We start from the raw sequence: 23854 nt of genomic DNA, 5'->3' as shown, positions 1-23854 counted from the left end.
GGGGCAGGGATGTGACAACCTGGGCAGGGCCTGATGTGCAGGGAGCAGTTTAGGCTTTTTCTTACCTTAGTATCTTAGCAGTGCCATTGAACTGTGTTCTCAGGAGGTGTCAGGAGGGCTGAAGAAGAAGGTTCTGTGCTGCAGGGGATAGCTCAGAAGGAATTTCCACTGCAATACCCAGTTTTCCAGATACCTGTAGATTTTAGCATGATATTTTCCTGTTTGCCTTCATGCATTGCCATGGGTGGGCCAGATGACACTGGTCTAGTCAAGTAGGAATCAGTGTTTCCAGTATGTTGTTAGTGTTGGCCAAAGATTCTGTTGTTGCTGTTGCCTACAAATTTGCTTTCTTAGAAGAGCTTCTTGTCTTTTTCCATGTTCTAGAGTTTACACGAGAAGTGACAGACACACAGATGCCACTTGTTGCTCCTGTTATTCTTCCAGAGATGTACAAAATTTTCACAATGGCAGAGGTATGCTTTTCACTATTAATCTGGTACTCAATGACTCCAGTGGGAATGTTGGAGATGGTTTAATGGTTAAAATGTCCTGTACTAGGACTTAGACTTAAAGAATTTTCTTGATGGTATGATAGTTGGGGGCAGTTAATGTTTGAGCAGAAATAACAAAGCAGGAGAATCAAATTAATGCAAAAAATAAATACAGCTGAAAGAAAATTAAAAGAAATAAGGGTACTTTGTGTCCCTGATCTGTTATTTAAACTTCTTTCCAGGTGTATGGCATTCGCACAAGGTCACGTGCAGTGGAAATATTCACCACGTGTGCACATATGATCTGTAACATGGAGGAACTGGAAAAGGTAAGAGGCTGACCCTACAACATACATTTAATTCAAGCTGAGCAAGGTTCTAAATACTTTTTAATATGGAAATGAAATGTTGGAGAATTATGTACTCTGTCACCTGTAATTCTGGGGAGGAAGCTCTAATTTAATTAACACTTGCCAATGGGTAGCTCCCTCCTTCACATGCATGCCCTGATACTCTGGCTTGGTTTCCATAATTCAGTTTACCTTGTGAGGTATCAGTGTATGTACTTGTAACAGTTCAGAGAAAGGGGAGTCACTGGGGATGAGAAGATCTGTCATCTTGTTTGGAAGTCCCTGACACAGCTTCCAGTCTCCAGATGATCCAGTCCTGGGAAACTGCAGGGCCTTGGCTCTCTGGGCAGTTTTCTGTCCCCTGGGCAAGGTCCTGGATCAGGTGCTTTGTCATGTTAGCCTTTTGTTTCTAAAGTGCTGGTAGAAACCAAACCAAAGAAGGTTTTAGAAGAATATCTGTTAAGAGGGAAACACTGCAGTTAAGCAGCTTTATACCCATGGGTCTCCTTCCTGGCTCTGGGTATATCTGTGTTTTACATGGTGGGTTTCCCAGTACTCCCCAGGCAATAAATTGTTCTTGAAGATAGGGAAGGGTATGAAATCAGTCTAGTGCCTGGACATCTGAGTGGCTATTTCTGCCATTTTCTCCCTGCTTACACAGGGAGCAGTTCAGAGCAGATATTTAGGGAACCTCTGATAATGCAACTGTATCTCTACTGCACTGACAAGGTTATTTATGCAATAACATCATGCAGCTGGTACTTATATCCAGAAGACAACAGTAGCTTCCCACTGTCTTATTCTGAAGGAGGGCTGAAAAGGTCCTTTACATTGTATATAAATTTTTTCTACTGAAATTTTACTTTCTATTGAAATTTTTACTTTAAAAAAAGGCAATCTCTTTATAAATTGCTGGTATTTTGTAGTTGATTTAAAAATACAACATTGCTGTCTTAGCTATGGAGTTACTGAGGAATATTCTCAATAAAGTTATAAAGTTCTTCTTGTCCAATATTACTTGCTTTGCTTATGGAGTGGTTTGACATCTGGGAAAATACTTACTGCCTTTTCCTCGGAAGAATCATCACAGAGCAATCTTCAGGCCAGCTGTTGATCTCAGCTCACAAAGAGCTTGTTTGGTCTGGGTGAGGGTGGCTCAGGAAGGAGATAAATGTCCCCTGCAGGGCTGGGTGTGATTGCTGCTGTGGATGTTGTCACCCCAGGCTCCTTTTAGCCAGGGGCATCTGGGTGATGGGGTGCAGGGAATGATTCATCTCATCAATGGAAGTGCCTCTTTAGGAGGATGTGCACTGCTCCTGACATTCTCTGGACTGGATTGTCTGGATCTCTAGAGGCTGCAGTAATTATCTCAGATGTCAGTGTGTGTTTTGTAGCAGTCTGTGCTATGCAATTTGGAAGGGTGGGATTCAGCTGAGCTTAGCTACCAGCAGACACAGGGGTTCTGTCTCTAATATTCACCTCTGCTTGCATTGATTTCAACCAGGGTGCAGCCAAAGTCCTGATTTTTCCTGTGGTGCAGCAGTTCACAGAAGCCTTTGTTCAGGCCCTGCAGATGCCTGATGGACCCACATCAGACAGTGGGTTTAAGATGGAGGTCTTAAAGGTAAGTCACTTAAAACTGAATAAATAAAGAAGGAATTGAATACCAATGTGCTAGAAAACAGAGAAACTTGAGTCCATGTCACCTCTCCTTAGAGTGCTTGTGTTGTGAAGTTTTTTGGCTCCCAGCACCATACAAAATAACTTCTGGAATAACTTCTGCCTGTGCTGAAGATACCTGTGATGAAACCCACAGGGATCTGTCCATAAAATGATCCACAGGGGTCTGTCCACAGGACCATCCCTCATTGTCAGTTGCTGATCCAAGGCATCTTGTTTGGATGCCAAACTTGCTAGTTAATTATCTGTCTTTTCTAAAGGTGCTGTAGAACTCTGCTGCAGTGAAGTTTTAAAAGCCTGTTATGTGCTGATGTTTTCTAGAAGTCTCCAGCTCTTTAAAACTAAATTATCTCTGCAAAGGAGAGGTGGAAATTCTTTGTATTCTCCCAGTTGCCCAGAGAAAAACAATTAGATCACAGAGCTCTCTGTGGGTAGCTGTGTGTGGGTGCAAGAGTGGGAGTGCAGGTCTGGGGATCCCTTCAGCAGCTGGGAGAGCACTGCAGTTGTAGGGTGTGCTGCCTGCAGCTTGGGGGAGAAAAGAAGAGCTCAGAAGCATAAGCTGCAGAATCAAATCTAGATCTTTTTTTTACTTGTGTGCTGTGGTAAGCAAGGTCACAGTGTTTGGGTCATGTTCCTGAAGATGAAGGGCTGAGGCCCATTCTGCCACGTTCCCTGAAGAAAACAATGAGGAAGAGTTCTTGAAAACAAGCATCAGGAGTTTTTCATAATGAGCAGCTGTGCACTGGAGCCAGGAAAATAAATGCTGGGAGGTGCAGGAGGATGGTATCACATTAAACAAACTAGCAGCTCCAAAGTTCTGTGTTGCAGAACTTGTTTTCTCAGTCCTGTTGAAGGCAGCAGTGCTCTGGTGATGGCATTCTGACACTTCTCAGTAAAGGTCTGAAGGTCTACACTGTAAACATCAGGAATGTGTTCCTTGCTGTGCAGCACCAAGTGGAAGGGAGTTTGGGGAAAGATGTTGGCAGGTTTTGTTAGGAGAGTGTCTCTGACAGTTCTTTTTCCTTACTGTTGGCTGCACTGGGATTCCTGGGATGGTAATAAAGAGGAATGCTAACACGAAGGGGATACTCTGCAGGGTAATCTCAGTTTGAACAGGCTCAAGAATGTCTGAATCTCTGATTACAAATCCATACATTTGGATACATAGTGAGTAGAAGAAGTTTTCAGCCTACATGGAAAGCAGCTGGAACTAATAGTGGCACTCTGACCATAGACAACCACTTCTCTTCTCCTTACATTCAAAAATTCTGCACCTTTAATAACTTCCTTATTTATGTAACAGTGCATACTGGAATTGGAGTTGTTTGTACTTTTACCTCTGCACTGACACACAGCAGTGACCTCCAGAAAGTTGGGACAGGCTGGAAAAGTGGTTAAGGAGGTGTCATCATGTCCTTGTTCTGTTCCTTAACTGTGAGTTGGCTCCTGCTCTTGGGCATTGTTAGGCAGGTAGAGGATTTGGGTCTGAGTACACTATTGTATGTTGGGTAGCACTAATAGAAGCAGAAAATCAGTATGGATTTAAACATTAAATTCAAGAGATCTGCTGCTGACAAGTGGTTGGTAGGAGGCTTTTTGTGAGTATTCTGGCTGTTGACTGAGGGCAATTCATTTTGTCACTTAAAGTTTCTAAGTTGATGATACCAATTTTCTAAGAGTTGAGAGATTCATGTGAAAGACCCATGAATTGCCTTTCCTTCCAGAAAAGTGAATCTTATAGTCATTGTAATGCAGAAATAAGAGATCTCAAGGGATTAGTTTAGCCAGCTCCACAGATGAGATCATTACAGGAACCTCTGGAAATGCTGATGCAAAAGAGGAGAGAATTGAGTCTTTTTTTAACAGTACATTTTCAATCAGACCCAGTCCTATTTTTTTTCCATTAATGAAGTGCTATGCAGCAAATTGCAGGAAGATATTTTTTTTCTTCCCTTTCTCTTGAGAGCTTTGTATTCTGAGGTTCATTGAGTTCTCAGTGGAAATCAGAGGCAGCTCTGATCTAAAATGTCTTGCCTTCCATGTAAGATCATTCTGCAGGACAGTGTCAGAAGCTTTAAGAAACAATACTCAGGTGGACACATCTGCCTGCTCTGCTGGGGTAGTTACCCTGTTTAAGAAGTAAGCAGACTGGATCACATCATGGGGAGCCACAGATTGTTAATTTTCCCCATCTTTCCAAGTGTAGTCACACACCTGGAAGCTGCTATCAGCAGGGAAGTCTGTACCCTTAGCCCTTGGAGGGCTTTGGCCACAACAAAAACATTTTCAGGCATGAGGACTAGAAGGAAATGCCAGTCATGTCATTCACTGGTTTGGTGTGTGAGTTCAGCATGAAATTGAGAATTTTCTCTGAGAATGAATTAGCTGCAGCTAAGTGATTCCCAGGTCCACTGTTGTTCAACATGCCAGTATTGATTGTTTTGAGAGAAACTGTGATTAAACATGACAGGTAACAGTAAAGCCAAATTTCATAGCAAAGGAATGCAAGTATGAGGTACTTAGTCTGCAGTAATTATATCAAGAGCACCAATTAACCAGCAACCTAAAGTATCTTACAGCCTTGCTTTAGTGCTTCCCTTATGCTTAAAATCTGTTTGTCTGACACCTGTATATTAGGTAGGTCAGAAAACTTATGCTTACATTTTTCCTGCTGTTGAAACAAATAATTAGTCACAAAAAATAATTATTTTTTATTTCTATTATTGTGCCCAATGCTACAAACTGAAAAAACTGTTGAGTTTGATATTGGGTAAGGAGAAACAAATTTAGGCACATGTATCTCTTGGAGGCTGCTGGTCAGGCAGCTTGAGGAGCTTTTCTTGTGTTACTTCTGTGCTTCCCTGCAAAAGAAAGGGGACTGCCTGGTCAGGAGTGAGAGGAGACCATGGTGGCAGGAAATTATTGGACCATTTCAGTTATTAATGAAACAACAAGCTGTGATTTGTGTGTTTGTTGATGGCTTTTCCCCATTTGGCTTCAGACTGATACTCTTTTTTTTGTTGCAGGCTGTGACAGCACTTGTGAAAAACTACCCAAAGCACATGGTTTCATCCATGCAGCAGATCCTGCCCATTGTCTGGAATACCCTTACAGAAAGTGCAGCCTTATATCCTTTGTAGTGAATGGTTTTGACTAGAGTAGAACAAGATAGACACAAAACTGACCTGAACAGGGCTGAAGAGCATGGTCCATGCTGTGACAGACAGAATGTAGGCATCTCTGGTGTGGATGTCCCAGGTACTTCTGTATGTCAGTAGGCTCCATTAAGTTTCTTTTGGCTAAAAAGTCACAGATAATGAGTACTGCAAGTGCCCTTGCTACATTGGCTGTAGAATTGCATCCATCTGCATTGGGTTTCGTCCTCTTGGGTGAAAACAGTCTTGTTAGAAAAGATGTTTAATGACAAGGACTTCAGGCAAAGGACAGTCTGCAATATCCCTTGCTCCCTGCTGGCTGGTTGCACTCACTGCTGCAGTTGAAGTTGATTTGCCTTTTGAATTTTGCAATGGTCATGACTTCAGGAATAGCCCTGCTCGAGGGGTGCTGGTGGTAGTTTTCCCAGTACTTGTGAACTGAGAAGTCAAATCTTCCAATATTGTTGTGCCAAAATTGCTTTTTTAACCTTGTATAATGAGACATTAATTGTTGAATACTGAGCCTTCTTGTAGCTTTTTCTGAATTTTTGGTATAAACACCAGAACTGGACACTTTGGTGTAGTATTAGTCTTAAGAGCTGAGTGAGCTTTTTCTCTGTAATTGAATAAGAATGAGTGTTCTCCTGGAGTTCATAGATCCAGACCTTCTGGAAAAGCTGTCTGCATAGTTTTGTGTTTCATACTCCTGTTGTGTTGGGTGATAGGCTGTTGTAGAGTGAAATGGGCAGGGAAAACATAAGTTTTGGAGCACATAGAGGCTTTATTGTTTCAAGGTCAGCTGTTTTTTTGATGGTTTTTTTTTCTTGGACACCTGTTAAAACACTGGGAGGTGTCTGTTAAATCTTTGGTGGTGCATGGCTCCCTCTCCTGACCTGACTCCCACTGTAGTCCTGCTGGCAGCTGACAAAGCAGCTGTTGTCTTTTGCAAAAGAGGAGAGTGTTGTCCTTCCTCTGTGTTTGCTCTGGCATTTGTTGTTCCTTCATTTCACCCTTGCCAAAGCAGCCTCCTACCTTTCCACCCCCAGGTTAGTTTTCTGCCATTTCCCAGGGTTTGAGGCTTGTGGAGAGCCTGGCAGGCATCAGAGCCAACACAAGGTAACACATGGGATCATGGGGTGGCTCCTCACCCTTTGGCAGCAGGGAAGTGTGAGTGGTTCCATTCTTGCAAAGTTCTGGCACAAATGAAGTTATGGGTTGCCTTGGAGGATTTGATTTAAGTGAATCAAATGATCTAAGGTGTGACCTGGAAGTTGTCTTTGAAGTTGATCAATGCAACTCCTGGGGCTTGTTGTCTCTCTGAATCACAGGACTGTGCATATACTCAAAGGTTTTTTTAAGAAAGAAAACAAAATTTTGAGTTACCAGGACTTTAAATATAGGAACAGAGGAATTCTTAATGAGATGCAGTTCTTCAGAAACACACATTTTCTTTAACTCTTCTCACTTATGTGAGAACAGAAGTCAATTACACAGAGGAGGTGGAGGACCCTGTGGATTCTGATGGTAAGAACTTGTCAGAATGCACTTTTGAAGAGGGATGGATTTACCTCAGTGTTACTCTTGTCAAAACGGTGACTGCAATATTGTAGGACATTGTGATGAAAGGTACATTTATGGTGTTGGAACAGTGTCCATTGCTTATTTGCAAGCTCCATGTGGTTGTGATCAATGAAGCTGTTTTCTAATGACTCAAGGAGGGAGTTTTGCAACAAGATTGAGTTAAAAATAATGGGACCAAAGAAAACCAAACAGGTTTCTAGGCTGAGCCTGATCAGTTTTAATGTGGGGTGTGCAGTGAAGTGGGAGGAGAGCAAAGAAGTGATGAGATCAGACATCCTCCTGAGGCTGCTGCTGCCTTCACAACTCCAGGAGAAAGAGTAAACATGATCTTGTCAGACAAGCTAACAGTTTGTAATTATACTTGACACCCATTTGTACCTTTCTGTACGTTAGTGTAGTCATTCATGGTTTTCATTTTCACTTGTGTCTTTCTGGGTTTTGGAATATTCAGTCATGTTTGTTGGGTTTTTTTCCCCACCCTTTTTTTTCCCCCCACTTGTTTGTTCAGGTGAAGTATTGGGCTTTGAAAATCTAGTGTTCAGCATATTTGAATTTGTTCATGCCTTGCTGGAGAACAACAAATTTAAGAGCACAGTGAAGAAGGCTTTACCAGAGCTGATCTATTACATACTCCTTTATATGCAGATCACAGAGGAGCAGGTGAGCACATTTGTCTTGTGTAGGAAGCAAATGAGATGAGAGATTCAAAACAACTAATGTCTTGGGAAGAAATTCAGTGTGCTGTAATCTAACAGTCTGTTTTGTCACTTTGCTGTGGCAGGAGTGGACAATAGCATCTAAACATTCCTATGTGGTGTAACAGACAGCAAATCATAGGATCAGTGAATGGTTTATGTTGGAAGGGATTTTAAAGCTCATCCAGTCCCACTTACCATGGTCAGGGACACCTCCCACCTGCCCAGGGTGCTCCAAGCCCCATCCAACCTTCAGCACTTCCAGGGATGGGGCAGCCACAGCTTCTCTGGGCGTCCTGGGCCAGGGGCTCAGCACCCTCATAGTAAAGAATTTCTTCCTTATATCTAATCTAAATCTACCCTCTTCCAGATTAAAACCATTGCCCTATTGTACAGGGGACATTATAAAATTCTTGCAGCCCAGAAAGCCAACCTTGTCCTGGGCTGCATCAAAAGAAGCACAGACAGCAGTCAAGAGAGGGGATTCTCCCTCTGCTCACAATTGAGACCCCCCCTGAGTTCTGTGTCCAGTTCTGGAGTCCCCAACATCAGAAGGACACAGAGCTCCTGGAAGGTGTCCAGAGGAAGCACTGAAATACTCAGAGGGCTGAGCACCTCCCTGGGAAGCCAGGCTGAGGGATTGGGGTTGTTCAGCCTGGAGAAGAGGAGGCTCCCAGGTGACCTTACAGTGACGTCCCAGTCCCTGAAGGGGGCTACAAGAAAGCTGGGAAAGAGCTCTTTATGTGGGTGTGTAGTGAGAGGACAAAGGGAAATGGTTTAAAACTTGAAGAGGGGAGATTTAGGTTGGACATTAGGAAAAAATCCTTCCCTGTGAGGGTGGTAAGGTGCTGGAACAGGTTGTCCAGGGAAGCTGTGGCTGCCCCATCCCTGGAAGTGTTTAAAGTCCCTTCCAACCCTACCCTTTTTATAGCTCTATGAAAGTTTCCATCTTTCTTACAGCCCCCTTTAGGCTGCAGTAAGGTCTCCCTGGAGCCTTTTCCACTTTAGGCTAAACAATCCCAACTCTCAAGCTTGCTTCCTTCATGAAGGGTTAATACAATGAAAATGAGGATTATGATGCTGAAAGGGGTAGCCAGTTTTCTGAGATGGTGAAGAGATTGTGCTAGTAGTGTGAACTAATTTGTACTGAAATTCCACATGGCTCCTGGGCTGCCAAGCCTGACAGCCATTGTCTTTTTCTCTTGTTTAGGTAGACATGCATAAAAACAGGCACTCTGGTTAAAGATTCATCTGCTTCTCCCGTTCCTCATCTATTAATAAAACTGTAGCATTGATTCCAGGTCAGTCATTATTTCTTTCAAATTCTGAACTCAAATGAGGAGCAGAAGAGCACGATGAGTTCAGAACAAAGAGGGTGTCTTATTTTCAAAGGTTTAACTAATAGCCTGTATGAAAAATCAGTTAAAGGTGACAACTTCTTATGGCAGAGGAAACTTCTGAAAGTAGTTTTGCAAGAATGAGGTTACTGGGAACAGACAAGCTCTCTTTTACCCTTGGTGTTTAAAATTGGTCATCCACACTATCCTTCATGTCTCCTTCCTGTTTCAGATCAAAGTTTGGACTGCAAATCCACAGCAGTTTGTGGAGGATGAAGATGACGACACTTTTTCCTATACAGTGAGGATTGCTGCACAGGATCTGTTGCTGGTATGAAATGTTTTCCAAATTTAAATGGAAGTAAAATAACAGTAAAAATAATAAACCTAGCTTTGTGTAGGGCATTTGGAGAAAAGGTCAACTTTTAAGAACCTATGTAAACATGTGTTATAATTTCCTTCTGCACAGGCAGTGGCTGCTGATTTCCAGAATGAGAGTGCAACTGCTTTAGCTGCAGCAGCTACAAGACATTTACAAGAAGCTGAGCAGGCTAAAAACAATGGTGCTGAGCACTGGTAAGGAGCAGGGAGCAACATGGACATGGGTGGCAAACTCAGCTGCAGTACTGGGTGCAGCACATTTTAACCACGTTTTTTTCATGGCACTGCTGCTGCAGGGCAAGGGTGAAAGTTGAAAACTCTTATCCTGGGTGAGTTACCAAGTCTCTAACTTGCTGAGTTTTGCCAATATTGATTTCTTTCATACTCTTTTAACATTCTCTGCTTTGGGATGAAGAGTTCTGGCAACTTATACCAAAATAATTCTATGATTTTAGGTCAGAATTTTACTTTATAGAGGCAGTGTTTGGGGAAAAAACCTAAAGGCATCTGAATTCTTTTGCAGGTGGAAAATACATGAAGCTTGTATGTTGGCATTGGGCTCTGTCAAGTCCATTATTACAGACAGTGTGAAGAATGGTAGAATACATTTTGATATGCATGGCTTCCTTACAAATGTTGTTCTTGCAGATCTCAACCTTTCAGGTATGTTGGACCTTGCCATTACTCAGAGTAACTTCTGAGTGCCAGAACTTGGGAATCTCTTACAGACAATAGTGTCTGGTGACTCAGGTTGCTCTATGTCTGTGGTGGTGTGAAATTCACCTTGCATGTGTGAAATGGCATAAATCTTATCTTGTGAGTTCACACATCCTACCAGGTCCAGTATAAATTCTTTCAAGGTAGGACCCTCTGCTTTTGGTTGCAGTCACTGTCATCTGGATGTGGAGCCTGTGGGGGTTGAAGGGTGATTGCTTGGAGAACTTGGTGGAAAAACAGCTGTCCTGCTGTTCTGTATCAACTTCTGGGACAGTCCCCAAGCAGTGTTTATCAGGCTTCAGAGTTCCTGCAGTGACCCATCCCATTTTCTTATTCTATCCCTATTATTGGGTGTCTGCAGGCTTCTGCTTTCTGTGTTATCTTACATCAATGTGCAAGACAGTCAAAAGAGTTAATCAAAGTTGGACCTCAAGAGTTCTTGCAGATAATTAGGATTTGAAAAGTTTAAGCCAACAGGAACTTTATTAGTGAGTCCACTAATGGTTGTGTCAGTGAAGAAAAACAAATTGCTGGGTGCTTTCAGCAGAACCATTTCTTAGCCTGTCACACAGAAGGTTTCTTCTGGTTTTGAGTTAATTTTGCATGAAGAAATAGTGTGTGAAGTGCACAGTGTAGAAACCCAACCTCAGACATTTACATATATTTACACACATTTACATATGTGGTATTGGGTTGTAAATGTGCTATTGTGCTTCAGAAGGAGCTCCTGGGTTCAGTCTGTTGACAGTTCTCAGAGGATGTCTGTTTAGTGTTCAGCTATGGTAATAAGAAAAATCTTGCTTTTTTGTAATACTTGCTTAGAAAACAAAGCTTTTCTCTTGCTTTATATCTCTCATGGTATTTATGCCCTCATCTTAATACTTGCAGGTTTATAAATAATGTCAGTAAAGATGCTGAGAAATAGTATCATGTGTCTGAGGATAACCTAAACAGATAAGGCAGAAGGTTTAGTGCCTTAAAGATATCTCATAGCTTGATAATTGTAAATGGGTGAGTAGAGAATGAGCATTCACTGTTTCTCTGGTGCTCTTGAACATTCTGTTCTGTAATCACAAGGTGATGACTGGAAAGTAGAAAAAGCAATCTAAAAGATCCCTGTTTATGTGCTCGGTTTTGCTGATTCTTTCCTCTGTTTGCTGCTGTTGGGGACACAGAATATTGAGCTGGGTGAATAGGAATGACTGAAAAAGCTTTCATGCTCTTCCCCTGCATCTGTTCTGTTGAGCACTAAAAGCATTGATTACTGTATTGGTGAACAAATTCAAGTGCATGTAGTTAGGAGAAGAAGCTTTTTGTTTGTTATTTTTTAAACAATGAGAAATTGTTTTTTAAATAACTCAGAAAATAAACTAGATTCAGCCCATTAATAAAACCCCTTTTTTATGCTTACATACTGCTCTCCCGTGTCCTTATCCAAAATGACAACATTGTGGATAATGGATGGAAACAGCTGTAATTTTAAACTCATAAAAGTCCTCTAAACCACTGGATCTTTTTGTTGTGTTTCAGTGTCTCCTTTCCTCCTGGGCCGTGCTCTGTGGGCTGCCAGTCGTTTCACAGTGGTGATGTCTCCAGAGCTGATCCAGCAGTTCCTGCAAGCCACTGTCAGTGGGCTGCATGAAACCCAACCTCCCTCTGTCCGTATCTCTGCAGTCAGAGCTATCTGGGGGTAAGTAAGCCCCAGGGTGCTCCAGGGGAAGGTGGTGTAAATTACATTTACAAAACTGTTTTTTTTTAAATATTGGTAACATTTCTGCATGGGCTGTTGAAGTATTTGCTTTGAATGGTCAACTTTGGTTCTGTGAGCCACTGGGGATGGGATGAGGAGGAAAGGCAGCTGAGCTGTTGAGGGACAAGGGAACAGTAGTTTTACAGGAAAGGCTGAATTCAGAAGGAAGAAGAATGGGTGGGGTGAAATAACCCCTTATGTATCATCCAGTGTTAAATGTGTGTTCACTTTATTAAGTCATGTATTGATTTTTGTATCACAAATTCCTTGTCCAGCTACTGTGACCAGCTGAAGATCTCTGAGAGCACCCATGTGCTGCAGCCTTTCCTCCCAAGCATTCTTGATGGACTGATCCACTTGGCAACCCAGTTCAGCTCAGAAGTGCTGAACCTTGTGATGGAGACACTCTGCATTGTCTGTACAGTAGACCCAGCATTCACAGCCAGTGTGGAGAACAAAATCTGCCCCTTCACCATTGCAATATTTTTGAAGTACAGTAATGGTAAGAATCAAAGTAGGGTTGGTTTTGCTTCTGAATCCTGGTGCTGAAAACTTAAGAAATGATAATGGAATGAAATTGAATGATTCAAGGGTAAAGTGAGAAGGGAAATTTGCTGCTTTGCCTGCTCAAAATAGTAGCAGCAAGATTTGAGATGTGTTTGTTAGTATGTTTTAGTAAATGGTGCTTTCTCTCTCCAGATCCAGTTGTTGCTTCTCTTGCTCAAGATATCTTTAAGGAGCTAGCTCAGATAGAAGCCTGCCAGGGCCCAATGCAGATGAGGCTAATACCAACTCTTGTCAGCATCATGCAAGCCCCTGCTGACAAGATCCCAGCAGGGCTTTGTGCAGTAAGTGCTACAGTGCTAAATGGTTTCAGCTGGAGATGATTCCCTGTTCTGTCATGTGTAGGGTGACTGGTCTGGAAAGAGCAGAAAGGTTGTTTTTAAACAACTTTGGAACAGTGGCTTTGATCATGGGTAAAGGTTTCTTTGTGGTGACAAGGCATACTGCAGATGGGAGGGAAATGCTTTCAAAAGTTAACTTTAACTTTTAAAAAGTGTTTTTCTGTCCTTCTTGTAGTCTCTGCAGTTTATCCCTAGTAATTTTGCTCTGACAAAGCCATCTTTCACCACTTACAGTCTCCTCTTGTTGGTGGAATGCCCTCCAGCAGGATACATGGCTCTTGCTTGCATTTTTTTCTAAGGTTTTTTTCTGATTTATGTCACAGATGTATAAATTGCTGGAGATAATTTATATGGATTTGTCCTTTCTATAAGAAGTCAGCTTATAAAAGATAAAGCAGTGACTGTGGAATGCTTGTATGGAATTAAACCCATTAACATCTTTATCATTACATGTATAATCTGCCTGTTGATTAGTATGACCATGACAATTGCTCACGGTCTGTTAAATTTAAATCAATATAAACAAAGTGGAACAAGTCAGCTATAATGATTCCTTGGCTGTACTAATTAGCATGCATCAGGGTACCATGAAAATATTTGCAGTATTTAAGTGGTCACACTGCTTTTAATGTTTGAACTGCCTTGGGAACTTGCGCAGTGCACACCCTGTGTCCATGTCATGTACAGCAATGCTTGGGTACATGGCTCCAAGCTCCTCTGATTTAAAAAATACTCCAGACTGTGAAATCAAGATGTAATGGCAGTGCTGGCTGACATCCCTTCAGGGCTGAGCTTAATGCTGCCTCAGTGTGCTATGGCTGCTGCTGGAACAGTGCTTTTTTGGGTTTGCTTTTCAGACTTCTATTGATATACTGACCACAGTTGTGAGGAACACAAAACCTCCTCTGTCCCAGCTTCTGATCTGCCAGGCATTCCCTGCAGTGGCTCAGTGCAGCTTGAACACAGATGACAATGCTACTATGCAGGTAACTGGAGGGGTGGGGATTGCAGTGCTATGGGAGTCCAGGAGAGGTGACCAGGTAAGGCAGGGGACATGGCCTCCAAGGGAGCCCAGGCTTTGCTTGCCAGTAGTGGTATCAGCAGCTCCTCAGGAGTCTCTGTCACCTCCAGTTTATCCTGGAAATACTGCTGATAAATGGCCTGCAGTGGCACTTAATGATCAGTCCTTAATTTGGAGGACTGGAGTGAGTAAAGCAGCAGCCTTGATCTTTTTTTATATTTTAGGGATCTGGAAGATGTGGGGAAAAAAACCACACACCCTCAAAAAAAAAACCAAAAAAAAACCCCCACCCAAACCAACCAACCAAAGACAAACCCCAAAAACCTCATAAACCAAATTGCCAACAAACAAAACCCAAAGCCCTAATGAAAAAACACCAAAACCTCACTGCTTTCCTTGCCCCATAATAATTTTCATCACACACAGGAATGGCAGAGGCTGTCTGCAGGAACATGCTTAGGGAAGCAAAACACCTGTGCAGAAGAAGACCTAGACCTCCTCCTAGAATTTTTTTGCTGTAATCCTTTAGGTGGGAAGGGAAGGGCACACTTCTTTTTGACTGAGCCAGCTGTGGGTTAGAGGGAGGGCAAGGCCTCATCACAAACATCAGTAGTGCCTGAGCTGTGCTTGTTGAGAGGCTCCTTGACTGTTACCTGATGCTGTCTTTAGAGTACTTAAGCAGGAAAGAAAAAGCATCAGAGGCTAAAAGTGCAGGGTGCCTTTTCATTCCAGCTTCTAGCTCATAAAAATGATGGAGCTGGTTTCATTCCTTACATAAGGACTCCTGTAGTGCTCACTACTCTTTGCCATGTGAATACAGACCAGAAATTACTTTCTCTAAAAAACATACCAGCAAGAAGAGGTTGGAGACCAACAATAAAAGGTTGGAGACCAGCATGCTATTTGCTCTGCTGGATCCTTATTTTAAGAATTCTAAAAGATTGAAGCTTGGCTGCTGGGTTATGTTTTGTTTATACTACACTTTGCTGTCTTCTTGCTAGAATCTCTTGGAATTTCTCCAGGTAACATTGGCACAAAACTGCAGCTATTTCAGGTTGTCTTTGTATTTACTGGATGATCTTCTGGAGAGTTGCCTGGACAGGGAAGAGATTTTTACTTGATAATGAACTGAAGTCTATAGAAATTGTTTTTAAATTTAGGCACTCGTTTTACTGCACACTAGAGAGTTTGTGCTATTTACAGATGGCAGCAGTCTGCCCACTGTTTTCATCTTGATTAAAGGGTCTTATTGGGGTGGTGAAAGGTCTTCCCATGCCTTCCTGCTCCCCTACTTAGAAGGGGAGGTTCTGACTGGTAATTTTCTTGTTTAGAATGGTGGTGAGTGTCTGCGTGCTTACGTCTCGGTGGCCCTGGAGCAGATTGCTCAGTGGCACGATGAGCAAGGCCACAACGGGCTGTGGTATGTGATGCAGGTGGTGAGCCAGCTTCTAGATCCAAGGACCTCCGAATTCACTGCTGCCTTTGTGGGCAGGCTGGTCTCCACTTTAATTTCAAAAGCAGGAAGTGAGCTGGGAGAAAATCTGGACCAGATTCTGAGAGCCATCCTGAGCAAAATGCAACAAGCAGAGACACTCAGTGTGATGCAGGTGAGCAGGCTGGGCACCAGGAGAGGTAAGGCAGGAAAACAAAGTGTCATAATCTTTTTTTAATTATTTATGGCCATTGCCATTGGAGATTTGAAGTACTGTCTTGGAGTCAGGAAAATTCCTTCTCTGCCCATACAGAGTTGTCTGGATTACAGGGCATGTCAGGTTCCTCTGGGGAAGCCTCGTGCACATTAAATAGTTCCTCATGACCTTGTGCTTGTCAGCAGTGAAATTTAGAGGGGTTGAGAGTAGCCTAAGCAGGGGTGCTCTGGCAAAGGCAGCAAAGGTTTAGTGTGGTTTTGTCCTGTATTCAAAGATAAATGCCTGGGAGTTGAGACCAGGGGAACTTCTGGTGGGTGGGAGGTGTGGTTGCATCAGGTGAGAGGCCAGGCAAGAGTGCCATGATCTCTGCCAGCCTTGACCTACTTCTAGTGGCACAGTTTTATGGAATTTTTTATCCCAGTGGTCTTCATGCTTTCTCCTATTTTCCTTGTCTGTGCTTTTAATATAAACCATGTAGTCATGAAATCCCTGGAGTGAAAAGGGAAGAGAATATGGGTTCTGGGTCGGGACCAGTAACTGATGGTCCTTATCTTGATACTGAAATGTGTTTCTGCTAAATACAAGGAACCATGTGTGCAGCTTGTGGTCCCTTGAGCAAACTGCAGTAGTTAAAGTGTCTGAGAGTTACCATAGGATATTTTTGCTAGTCAAAAGCCAACTGCAATCTCTGATTTATTTAAATAGCTTTTTAATCTTTGCTTTAGGAAGGTTTGTTAGTTTGGGGCATGGGTGTGAGTAAATCTATTCCTGTAGTGGTTTTTTGGTGGGGGGTAAAACTGCTGCTGACTGTAGCAGTATTTTGCCTGCTTCTGTAGCACACTGCTTTGCAGAGGGTTACACTTCCTTTCCTCTTGGGGTTGGTAAGCTGTCTCTGCTCTTGCAAAGAAATTCAGTTACTTGAATATTTGATAAAACTTTTTCCACTACTAAATTATGTACAGCTAATGTTTCCTTTCTCCTCCTGTAGTCCTTGATTATGGTGTTTGCTCACTTGGTTCACTCACAACTGGAACCACTCCTTGAATTCCTGTGTAGTCTCCCTGGACCAACTGGCAAGCCTGCCCTGGAGTTTGTGATGGCAGAGTGGATGAGCAGGCAGCACTTGTTCTATGGGCAGTATGAAGGCAAAGTCAGGTAGGAGGCTTTGCTGAGCATTAACCTTGGCTGACTGATCATCCCTTTGTGGCTGAAAGCAGAGGGTAGGAGGGGAAAGGGAGCTGGTTCACACTTGGATTAGCATGTGCCAGCTTTGGACAGAGTTAATTTTTCCTGTGCTGGCAGTTGGGCTCAGGAGAGCTGCAGGAATTGGAGCAATCTCTGATCTCCCTCCAAGGCTCCTCTTGCTCCCTGGTGTTCCTGTGCTGGGACAGGGTGAGCCAAGGGGAAGGGCTTGTCTTGCAAGCACAAGAGTCCTTTTGTGGTTGAACTGATGTGAGTGGGGTGAGAATAGCTTCTAGAGGTGACCTTGCCTTTGTAGACTACTGTAGGGGGGTTACCTGAGAGAATCTGGTGATTTCTTGTTGATTTAAGGATCTCTTGATAGTAATCAGCTGAAGCAGTTTTCTCTCCCTTTGCTGTAGGAGCCTGTGTTACAGTGAAATGCTCTGCACTGATTTTGGCTCAGCAGTTGTCTGAAAGCCAGGCAGCTTAGGGAAGTTCTGATCTGTGATTTTCCTATTGTCTGCTCCTCAGCTCTGTAGCGTTGTGTAAACTCCTTCAGTATGGCATCAACACAGATGACAAGAGACTTCAGGACATAAGGGTAAAGGGAGAAGAAATATTTAATATGGATGAGGGAATACGGACACGATCCAAGTCAGCCAAAAGTAAGTAATAATTCTGCTGGTTTCAGATTTTTTTTCCTGGTAGTGTGTGCCTTGGAAAGCCTTAAAGTTGATATTGCAGTACACACAAAGCTGTGGGAGATGCTTCCTACACAAGGTGCATGTTGTTTCCTAGAGCTAATCCGTGCCTCATGTATTTAATGTAGCCATTATTTGCTTTAATTCTGCCAAACACTGATTTGGAAGACTTCTGATGTCTCTGATATAATATCAGTGTATGAGCTGATTATGGGATAGGCAGTTATTTGCTGCTATTTTGCAGCATCCTGTTCCACCTAATGAGATAGAACTGATGATTTCATGATGCCTAGTAGCTTCTCTGAGAGGAAAATGTGTTTATTTTGTAAGATCTTTACTTTTGCATTTAAGGACAAATACCATTGTCTAGCTCTCCCTATAGATAATGAGGCCTTGCAAGAGCCATGGTGAGGAAAAGTTGGAGCTCAAATTAATTGAGCTTTGAAGATTTTAACTATGCCTTCTCTTATTTCTAAATATGCAATATTTGATACTGGAGTTAAGATCTTCAGAAACAAAGCTGTGAAGGTGTATGGAGAGAACATTTGGGGGTTTTTGTTGGTCCCTTTTTCCTTCCAGCCCGGAAGATTTTGCTCATCTGTGAGCATTCAAAACATAGGATAAAATGAAAAACAAACAAAAAACAAACCTTTGGGGTTTTTTTAGCAACTTTCTGTTAAAAGCAGTATGAGTATATATGTATTTTTTTCTTGCAGATCCTGAACGCTGGACAAATATTCCTTTGTTAGTAAAAATCTTAAAATTAATAATAAATGAACTTTCTAATGCAATGGAAGCAAATGCTTCTAGACAGACAGCTGCAGATTGGAGCCAAGGTAAAATACTGGGCTTGCTTTTCCTCTTTCACAGTTTAAATCTACTTTGCAATCTCTTCAGAAGCATTTAGAATAATAAAAAACTCACAATAGTAAATAACATATGTGTAATGACAAAGGCATAAATGGTGATCCAAGGGATAAAATTGGAGTTGTGTAGACTTAAACCTGAGCATTATTTTGGGCCAGTTTGGAAGATGGGACCTGACCATATGCCACTGAGATTTTCCTGTCTGATGGTTTGCTTTTCTTTTCCCTGCTTCAAGCATCCATTCTTGGAGATGCTTTTCACTTAGCTCCAGCTCATTCCACAGGACTGGCAAAGGTTGCAGGTGTTTCCCTACATGAGCAGGGATCTTTGCCTAAAAACTAGAGTCTCCTGTAGAGAGATCTACAAAACTAAAAAACTTTTGAGTTTTTTTTATTTCTAGAAATATTTGTTTTCTAAACAGATGATTCGAATGATATGTGGGAGGATCAGGAAGAGGAGGAAGATGAAGATGAAGGCTTAGCAGGACAGTTCTTGTCAGATATTCTTTCCACAAACAAATATGGTAAGTAACAGCTTTGAAGTCCTTACATAAAGAAAAAATAGAGTAGATGACATCCTAGTCAAAGTTGTTTTTCCTTGACAGCAGCTCAATAGAGACTTCAGGCAAAGGGAAGGAAATACTGCACTGGGATGCTGAATAAGGACTTTTTTTCTGTAAGAGAGGATATGTCTTTGAATAACAATTTAAATAACTGCATTTTTCACCAGAGGATTCAAATGCTGCATAGGCTTCATGTTGCTGTGAGGTTTGTGCAGGTATTTCTTTTAAGGAGAAAATTGATGCTTAAATATGTAGACATGACCTTGGGATGACAATGCAGTGGATGAGCTTGTTTGTGGAGTGACCCTGAGAAATAATAGCTGCCTAAAGTTGGAGTGGGTTTAACATCTCCTTTACTCTGCTCTCCAGTTTAAGTAGAGTCTGAGAAGAGAGAACCTTACAGGCAAATACAGTAAGGGAGACTGCTTACATTAGAGAGATCTGGAAACTTGTCACCCTGACAGAAGACACAGGATCATAGTGCATGTAACTGATAAACCTGCTTGTCAGTTGTCCTGGGTGTGCTCCTCTCACCTGTGTGTTCCCTGAGACTCTGTGACCCTTCTTGTTCTGGGGTGTTGTCTTTTCTAATCATCTAAACTTCAGGAGTGAATATTCTTTTTACAAATATTTTTACCCAGCAGTGCTTGATTCTCTTTCTTTTTGGATCCTTGGATTTCAACAGTAATCTAACAGAATACTTCCTGAGGTATTTTGCTCTGATGTTAAAACCTGCTGATTTGCCTCTTGACAGATGAGGATTACTATGAAGATGATGAAGAGGATGATCCAGATGCATTGAAGGACCCTCTTTATCAAATAGATCTCCAGGTGATGCTCTAGAATGAGTTTTTAAATCAGATTCTTATCATACTCCATTAACTTAATTTTTCTATGTTTGTACATTGTAATGTTTGTGCATTAACAGAATTGCAAACACCAGTAATTGGTTGTTGTCCCAAGGGTACTCAGTTCATTGAAGTTACTTTAGAAGGTGCCAAGTATCCCAAGAATTCCTGGAGCTATTTTTCCTTATTGGATCAGTATCTGTAACTTGGAAGTGTGAATTAGCAAAGCTTTTTGAACACGAGGCCTTTCCAGCCATGAGCTCCACAGCTATTTGCATAAATCTGAAGTAGACTGGAGGCTGGGCAGGCCAGAATTGCTTATTGCACTGGGAGATGCTCCTGTCCTGTCACAGCCCCTCTCTGATAGTTTCCTCCTTGATTTGTGCCACCCCCAGACAGCCCTTCCCCTCTGCTGCCACCTTTCCTCCTGCATTGCACTCCCTTTGTCCTGCTTGGTGCATGTTGAGTTTTATCTTTTGATACATGAAAGAAACAGAGTTCCTGACGTGCCCTTCTGCTAACTGGGTCTTTCTGTCTTCCCTTCCAGGCCTATCTCACTGACTTCCTCTGTCAGTTTGCACAGCAGCCCTGCTATGCCATGTTTTCAGACCATCTCAATGAGAATGAGAAGCGTGTGTTACAGGCCATTGGTATATAAACCCACTGAGGACACCATCCCTCTCATATCTGAACAATATTTTTTTGGCATATTCCACGTTTTATGATTAAACATAAAACATTTTCCAGTGTCTGCCTGCTTGCTACAGGTGGATGATGGCCTTGTTATGATGTCTTGAGCCTCATCTTAACGTGAATCTGCTAAGGGAAGAAATACTAAGAAAGCAGCAAGGAAGCAAGGACAGAAGTCTGTAGAGATTTGCACATTGGTCTCACCATGGGAGCACTTTCATTTTCCACAGTAACTTTCCAGGAAGTTCTTAAAGATGTAAAAAAAAAAAAAATGTCCTTAATATTTTTAAAAGCAAACTGTCTCTGCCTGTGAAGAGGCACTTACCTGAGTTTCCCACAGCACAGCTGGACAGAGAAAGGAACTGGGTCACTGAGAGATTGCCTGGATGTATCCTGAGCAAGTATAGATGGTTGTTCCTATTTGTGCTCACATAACACTTACAGGGTAAATAGCTTGATCTTACAATGTGACTTCTTTTTATAGAACTATAGACTCTTATCAGAGGTGCTTGGAACAGGTGGTATGGAACCTGTTTACAGGAGTTTGGATGGGAAGCTGACAATAAACCTGAGCACGTATCTTCTTTCCTGTTGTGGATGGAGCTTTGCTGCTCACATCTGCTGTCCACTCCCATGGGAGCAGTTCTTTACTAATGTTTTTGTGTGCACATGCTCAAGGGAAGCAAGCTACCATTTAAATTTCTGTTCCTGTGGCACGTGGCTACTAAAGACTTTGGTTTTATGGAACATAAGGAGCCACAACTTTTTTGGGGGAAAAAACCTGATGTTATTTAACATATTTGTTCCCTGATAATAGCCACTCTGAACTACTTTGCTTCCTTCACACCCTTGTGTGTATTTTTAAAGAGTGGTAAAATAATAATTGCAATTTGATTTACCCATAAGAACAGCGTGATGTATCTCACAACACCTCTCTGCCTTTGGTTCCCCCTTGGGGAAAATGAAAATAAAACTCTTAAAATGTACATTGGTATCCTTCATATAAAACAGATTTAAAAGGAACTTGCGCTTGTTTCCCGAAGTCACTTTTTAAAAGACATACTTCTCCTTGCAGGGGGGGGTTGGAACTGGATGATCTTCAAGGTCCCTTCCAACCCAAACTATTCCATGATTCTGTGATTAGGAACTTTCTGTATGTGCTGCCCAGAGGATGTTAGGGTGTTTCACAGGAGTCACCTGGACAGAAAGGGAGTCCTGTAATGGATACATCTTCTTCTACTTAAATGAAAAAAGCTGACCCATTATAGAGTTTCCTTTCTTAAGAAAGGTACTTGCTGTTCCTTTGTGGAATAATATGCTTCAAAGTTGTATCTAAAAACCTCCAAAGAGCTGGAGTCTGTATCTTACTGGTCTAACAGAGTATAGCTTTTCACTTTTTTACTAGGAAGGGATAATAAATTAACTTTTTAACAGAAAAAAGATGGCACAGTTTGTTTAGCATGTGTGGGGGAAATGGTAAAATAACCCTGAATGCTAAGAGCAGACCCTGCTCCCACCCCAGCCCCTCGGGGGGTGCTGGAGACCGGGCAGAGCGAGGGGGGATCCCCACTGCTCACTGCAGACTGATGGGACCCTCCTGGAGGTCTGGGTGGTTTTCTGTGAATAGCTCCATGAGAAGCAGAATCTGAAACCTGATTTGTGTGTGTGTGCATGTCCCTGTGTGTGTCTGATAAGGCATAAGCTCTGATCTAGCATTTCCATGCAGCTGTGTCGTGGTATCTTTCTTCCTGTGGATTCTCTGGTGTTTAAGAATATATAATTAAACTTTGTGCCACAGCCTTCTACTCAGTGGGACCACTGTGGTTCTGTCTTCTACCTATGTTTTTTTTGCTTGGTTGGTTGTTTTTGTTTGTTTTCTTTTGTTTTTTTAATTCTATCAGGAGTTTTGTTTTGAGGCATTTGTCTCCCTCAGCTTTCACTGAAAAGGGCCAACAAGTTAAGCTAAACAGTGTTTTTCTCTTGAGGAGTGTCCTCAGGGCAACCAGTCCCAGTCCTGGGAAGAGATGGGACTTTTAGCCCCATGCATTGGCAGCAAGGCTTAAATTCAGTCATCCATTCTTGGAGGTGAGTACCAAATGTCTGGAAGCATGTTAGGTGTGTTTTAGGGTGTCAGCTGTAAATGGGACACATCCAGGTCTGGTCAGCCAGGGCTCATGAAAAGGCACTGCTGGAGTTCACTTGTATTGGGAGGCTGGCTGCTGTGTGCCTTAGGGGTGGTTCTTTAGTCAGATGATGGATTTAAAAAAGACCATGAAAAGCAAGACTGACCTGATTTGAGAAATCCAAGGATTTCTTTGTGATTGCAAGGTCCTGAAAGATGGTTCAGTTTCTGATGAAGTGCAGTGTGTTGATTTGGAACTGCACTTGGTGTGGTGGCTTTTCCAGGAGTGTAGCTGGTGGGATGGGAAAGACTGGGGAGTAAGTGGCTTTTGGGGACCAATACTCTGCTCTCCCTCCTGCAGCATCAGCTCTTGAGCAGCTTGAGCTGGGCATGGTGCTGCTTCACAGGGGCTGGGGGAAGGTTTGGAGCTTGGGTCCAAGCCTGGAGATGATGGGCACAGGAACAGCGTGGCTGTGCTGCAAATTGTTGGGAGCAAAGTTGTGGTGTGCAGGATGGATTTAGGCAAGAAGTCCTGGGACTTGGGCTTCCCCTTCAAGAGGCCATGGAGGATGTGAGCCACAGTGTGCAAGGGGAGTGGTGTGAAGGGTCTCTGCCTGGCCCTGCTGGTGCTTGTGCTGGTGTGACACCTTTGGTCTTTCACTTTTTGACAATTCTTCCTTTCTGTTTTCTGATGTATCTTTAAAGATCTCTTTGCTGGAGAGGTGTCAGCTGAAACAACTTTGGCCTCCACAGCCCTGTGTCTAACTAAGGTCTGGTTTCGAGGTGTAGAGCATCCTCTTGATGTCTGCTCTTGAGAAGAAACTAAACTAATATTCATAAAGGTTTCTAACACCGTGTTAGCAAACCCAGACTCCTGATAACCAAAACTAAGAGCCGAGGGTGGGATGCAGGTCCCGCACTGCCCCGGGCCTGGCACACCCTGGGGTCTGCGCCTTGGGTTTGGTTTTGGTTTGGTTTTATTAACAACCAGACTCCTTACACCTATAAGCCTGCCTGGCTTTGACCTCCACAGAAGCAGCCCCGGAGCCTCCTGCTCTGCCGGGCCCGGAAAGCGGCTGCCGGTCCCGGGAGCGGTGCGGGCTGGGGCTGCGGTGCGGGGCAGGCCGGGAGCTGTAGTCCGCCCGCCGGGAGCTGTAGTCAGCCCGCAGC

At 42.8% G+C, this 23854-nt stretch overlaps 1 protein-coding gene across 1 annotated transcript in view; it reads left to right on the top strand.

Annotated features, from left to right (window-relative positions):
• Positions 1-21800, top strand: part of IPO9 (importin 9) — a 28773-nt gene extending 6973 nt beyond the window's left edge. The window contains exons 5-24 of the mRNA XM_030465509.1: positions 385-473; positions 734-820; positions 2346-2465; positions 5548-5648; positions 7142-7200; positions 7766-7917; positions 9522-9620; positions 9759-9865; positions 10194-10333; positions 11918-12077; positions 12413-12639; positions 12837-12985; positions 13900-14028; positions 15395-15670; positions 16701-16867; positions 17426-17559; positions 18312-18431; positions 18884-18985; positions 19779-19855; positions 20420-21800. Coding sequence (XP_030321369.1) covers positions 385-473; positions 734-820; positions 2346-2465; positions 5548-5648; positions 7142-7200; positions 7766-7917; positions 9522-9620; positions 9759-9865; positions 10194-10333; positions 11918-12077; positions 12413-12639; positions 12837-12985; positions 13900-14028; positions 15395-15670; positions 16701-16867; positions 17426-17559; positions 18312-18431; positions 18884-18985; positions 19779-19855; positions 20420-20530 — 2606 coding nt within the window. The 3' untranslated portion in view covers positions 20531-21800. The remainder of the gene's footprint in view (positions 1-384; positions 474-733; positions 821-2345; positions 2466-5547; positions 5649-7141; positions 7201-7765; positions 7918-9521; positions 9621-9758; positions 9866-10193; positions 10334-11917; positions 12078-12412; positions 12640-12836; positions 12986-13899; positions 14029-15394; positions 15671-16700; positions 16868-17425; positions 17560-18311; positions 18432-18883; positions 18986-19778; positions 19856-20419) is intronic.
• Positions 21801-23854: the final 2054 nt, after the last annotated feature.

This window comes from Calypte anna, chromosome 26 (genome assembly GCF_003957555.1).
Source record: "Calypte anna isolate BGI_N300 chromosome 26, bCalAnn1_v1.p, whole genome shotgun sequence".
Taxonomy (NCBI): Eukaryota; Metazoa; Chordata; class Aves; order Apodiformes; family Trochilidae; genus Calypte; species Calypte anna.
The sequence above is the reverse complement of the archived record's forward strand: the minus strand, read 5'-3'. Positions and strand labels throughout refer to the sequence as shown.